The sequence below is a fragment of the Triticum dicoccoides genome, chromosome 3A (genome assembly GCF_002162155.2).
Source record: "Triticum dicoccoides isolate Atlit2015 ecotype Zavitan chromosome 3A, WEW_v2.0, whole genome shotgun sequence".
NCBI lineage: Eukaryota > Viridiplantae > Streptophyta > Magnoliopsida > Poales > Poaceae > Triticum > Triticum dicoccoides.
The window spans coordinates 647,199,787-647,204,608 of NC_041384.1; the positions used below are offsets into that span (position 1 = coordinate 647,199,787).

The 4,822-nt window shown below is 54.7% G+C and overlaps 1 protein-coding gene across 1 annotated transcript; it reads left to right on the forward strand.

The window, feature by feature from the left end:
* The first annotated feature begins 361 nt into the window (after positions 1–361).
* On the forward strand, positions 362–3,490 carry LOC119272745 (G-type lectin S-receptor-like serine/threonine-protein kinase At2g19130). Its single transcript, XM_037554153.1, has 4 exons — positions 362–380; positions 444–474; positions 740–945; positions 1,071–3,490. The coding sequence occupies exons 1-4, from the start codon at positions 362–364 to the stop codon at positions 3,374–3,376; spliced, it is 2,562 nt and encodes an 853-aa protein (XP_037410050.1). The 3' UTR covers positions 3,377–3,490.
* Positions 3,491–4,822: the final 1,332 nt, after the last annotated feature.

The following is a 4,822-nucleotide window of genomic DNA, read 5'->3' on the forward strand; positions in this document are numbered from 1 at the left end:
AGGGGGTTGGATCGTGGTGTAGTCTGATACCAAGAAAACTAGTATTGTTGTGTGCAATTCACGCCAGCTGAAGGGCGCCTTGTATTCACATATATAGGAATTACATGCCTTGCTAATTAAGGTGAATCAGAGAGATCCTAAATGAAATATACAATGAGGATTCGGTAGGGTTACATTCCTATTACATGTGATATGAACAAAAGGAAATACTTTAACACCTCCGACGGCGGCGGGAGACGCGGGTGGAGCGGCGGCGGTTGAGCTGAGATCTGGATCGCCCGAGCTGCTCCCTGGACCCTTATATTGAAAAAAAAAGAGTTAAAACTATAGTGGGACATGTACCAACATTCCAACAAGGGCCATGGCGACCGGCGAGGCTGGCTAGTTGGGAGATTGTCAATCAAGAAGACAAAAATGGATATATTTCGTCCATGTTGTTCCAGGTAGCCTGTGCCGCGTCCGGGTGCGTGACCTGTGCGTCGCGCTCCGCCGTCGATTCCCACTGGCGCTAAGCTGGCCTCACGTGACTGTGACACCGACCGGAACACGCGCGCGTCCACTGCCCACGCTTTACTGCCCGGGCCGGCCGGACTGCGGCCGCCACCACCACCACCCCTGAGCGGCGATCAATGCGACACCAACTCAACTCCCCCTGGATTTGCGTGGTTTGATGGCGGTTGCATGTTGACGGACGATGCCCGTGTCCTTTTGAGTGAGTTAACACTTGATTACTCCACAGGCCACTCCCACTTGACTCGAGCAGTGCATGGCCCAGCTCCGTGCGTCCGATACCCTCCCCTCGGCCCGTCCACGTCCACGTCCATGCACCTACAGCACCGTCGCGCGCCGCTGATACAAACACCGTCGCCGTCGGCCAGCCGCTGTCAGGCCGAAAGAGGCTCGTGTCCAAGCGCGGCAAGTTCGCGCTCGGCTTCTTCCAGCCTGGTAAACCCACCTACAACACCCACCCCTCCGACTCTCCTTAGCTGTTCTTGTGGTCTTGCGGGTGATACAGATTCTGAATGGTTCTGAATGATTGTCGTGTGACATCCATTTCGCATGCTTAGCAGAATCATCGCGGCACTGGTACCTCGGCATTTGGTACAACCAAATCTCCGAGCACACCACGGTGTGGGTCGCCAACCGGGACGCGCCGCTCTCCGACCCGGCTTCCTCGCAGCTCTCTATCTCCAGCGACGGCAACATGGTCCTCCTCCACGGCGACCGTGCCAAGTCCCCGGCACTCTGGTCCACCGGCGTCGCCAGCATTCCACCCAGCAGCTCCACGGTCGGCGTCCTGCTCGACACGGGCAACCTCGTCCTGACGGACGCGTCCAACACCTCCGTCGTGCTGTGGCAGAGCTTCGACCACTTCGGGGACACGTGGCTGCCGGGCGGCAGGCTCGGCCGGAACAAGCGCACCGGCGAGGTCACGCGCCTGTTCGCGTGGAAGGGCTACGACGACCCGGCGCCGGGCGTGTTCGCCCTGGAGCTCGACCCGAACGGCACGAGCCAGTACCTGCTCAACTGGAACGGCAGCATGGAGTACTGGACCAGCGGCAACTGGACCGGCGACGGGTTCACCGGCGTGCCGGAGCTGAAGGCCTATAGCAACTCCCCGATGTCCTTGTACAACTTCGGCTACGTCGACGGCAAGGACGAGAGCCACTTCTTCTACGACGTCAAGGACGAGGCCGTCGTGACGCGGTTCCTGGTCGACGTGACGGGCCAGATCAAGTTCCTGACGTGGGTGGAGTCAGCCGGCCAGTGGATCCTCTTTTGGACGGAGCCCAAGGCGCAGTGCGACGTCTACGCGCTCTGCGGGGCCTTCGCCGCGTGCGTAGAGAACGAGCTGCCGTCGTGCCGCTGCCTCCGCGGCTTCCGCGAGCGGCGGCCGCTGGCATGGCTGCAGGGTGCTCACGCTGAGGGCTGCGTCCGGGACACCGCGCTGCAGCAGTGCGCTCGCGGCGGCGGCGGCGTCCAGGGCGCGACGCGGGAGGCGAAGAACGACGACGGTTTCTATGCCATGCCCGATGTGAGGCTGCCGAGCGACGCGCGGGGTGTCGTGGCCGCGGCGAGCGCTCGTGACTGCGAGCTCGCGTGTATCGGGGAGTGCTCCTGCACCGCGTACTCCTACAACGGTAGCTGCTGGCTCTGGCACGGAGGCCTCGTCAACCTCCAAGACATGAGCACGAGCAGCAGCACTGGCACCGGAGGCGGCAGTGGCACCATCCTCATCCGGCTGGCTGCGTCCGAGTTCACTAGCCCAGGGCACACCAAGACACTAATCATTGCACTCGTCGCCGTCGCGGCGGCCGTGGCCGCAGTCACCGTTGCCGTTCTCGTGTCAGTCTTCGTTCTGAGGAGGAGGAGGCTGAAGGCGCAAAGGAGAGTCGTGGAAGGTTCGCTGATGCCGTTCACGTACCGCGACATGCAGTCCGTGACCAACAACTTCTCGGACAAGCTCGGCGGCGGCTCCTTCGGGTCGGTGTTCAAAGGGTCGCTCCCCGACGCGACCGCGACGCTGGTCGCCGTGAAGAAGCTCGAGGGCGTGCGTCAGGGGGAGAAGCAGTTCCGCGCGGAGGTGAGCACCATCGGCACCATCCAGCACGTCAACCTCATCCGGCTGCTCGGGTTCTGCTCCGAGGGGACACGGAGGCTGCTCGTCTACGAGCACATGCCCAACGGCTCTCTGGACAGGCACCTCTTCTCGTCCGGCCCCGGCCCCGGCCATGGCGTCCTGAGCTGGGAGACGAGGTACCAGATCGCTCTGGGCGTCGCGAGGGGACTGGACTATCTGCACGACAAGTGCAGGGACTGCATCATACACTGCGACATCAAGCCGGAGAACATCCTCCTGGACGACGCGTTCGCCGTGAAGGTAGCGGACTTCGGCCTCGCGAAGCTCATGGGCCGGGACATCAGCCGCGTGCTGACGACGATGAGGGGCACGGTGGGGTACCTCGCGCCGGAGTGGATCACCGGCACGGCCATCACGGCCAAGGCCGACGTGTTCAGCTACGGCATGCTGCTGTTCGAGATCGTGTCCGGCAGGAGGAACGTGGAGCAGCGGCCGGACGGCACGGTGGACTTCTTCCCGTCGGCGGCCGCGAGCCGGCTCCTGGATGGCGACGTGAAGAGCACGGTGGACAGGCGGCTCGACGGCGACGCAGAGGTTGGCGAGGTGGAGCGGGCGTGCAAGGTGGCGTGCTGGTGCGTGCAGGACGAGGAGGGCGCGCGGCCGAGCATGGGGACGGTGGTGCAGGCGCTCGAGGGGCTCGTCGATGTCGGCATGCCGCCTGTCCCGAGAATGCTCAAAGTGCTCGGGGATCCAGCCAACTACGTCAAGTTCTTTTCAGGGTTGCCGTCGACGTGAAATCGCTCACGCAGCAAAACGTACTTAGCTTAGCCTTGTCATGTCATGCCTAGTTGTGTATATATAGGGTGGTCTTCTTCAACTGTAGTGGTGTGTCCTAGTCGTATATGTGTTGTACTGAACTAGGCAAGAATTAGTGTATGCAGTCTTGCAGATATAGTAAATTCACGTATTTTTCATAGGACATATAAGTAAGGGTGTGGTTAGGTCTCAGTCGACTGAGATTTAACCAAGTCTCTGTCAAGTGACATACATGCAAGCAAAATCGGTTATTAGCACTAAGAGGTTTAACCCTAAAAAATGAAAAAGAAAAAATAAATTAATATTGTATAACTATGACTAACATGAACAATCATGAATACCTGTCGTCAAACTCTTATCTTGTACGTAGAATTGGAACAACTAAAATTGGCACACAAATCACTCAAAACATGTACTATTATGTACCGTGCAAAAACAAATGTAAACAAGCGTTACAATTATTTTGATTTAAGTACAAAAATGAAAAAAAATGTTTTCATTTGAAGTACCTAATAATTAAGCAAAATTAATAGTGTCACAAGATTGCAAACATTAAACACACCGTTGCATACAGAAATATATAAGAATATCCAATGGCAGAAAAGGGAATGGACATAACTAAGATCTAATAAAACAAAATAAAAACCAAAACATTTTTTCCTGAGGTAACATGAATGTAGGGCATTTGTGTTACCTAAAAGAAGAAATAAAAAGAAGGAAAAACATAAAAGCAAATGATGACAAAAAGTTGCATACAAAAAAAAGAATAATTATATAGTAGTGTAACCTTCATATATACACTTTCTTGTTATACTTTGTGTTCAAACAAGGACAAAAAAAGAATTATGTCATGAAACGCACACAACACAGGCACACACACATTCATCCACGCAAGCGCACATGTCCAGCGATCCGCTTTCTTTTATACTCCCTGTATAAACAAATATAAGACCATTTAGATCACTACTTTGTTTAGAGGAAGTAATTTATTAATGGATAATCGATGATACATTTTGATACGTGGACGTTGGGCTGCTCCAGCCAGCCAGTACACTTTTTACGTGGGCTTCTGCGGGTTAGAGAAAAAACAAGTTAAACAAAACCAAGCCTTTTTCACGTGTTCTGGTACACGCTAGAAGAAAAAAGAAATTCGACTGATACAAAACCAATTTTCAGGCACATGAAAAATAGCAAAACTGATGGTAAATCTACTATCTACTACCACTATAAAAGGAAGAGAGGAGCGGATTCAAACAATCACATCCATTCATCATCAACATCTAATGGCTTTTAATCATCCGATGTTTAACACTACCAACCACACATTACGCCACTAGAATCTATCGATCGCTAATCTGCCCCGTCGATTAAAAAAACCCGCTGCCCGCACACGACCGCACGACCTCTCCGGCTCTCTCGCCCCTC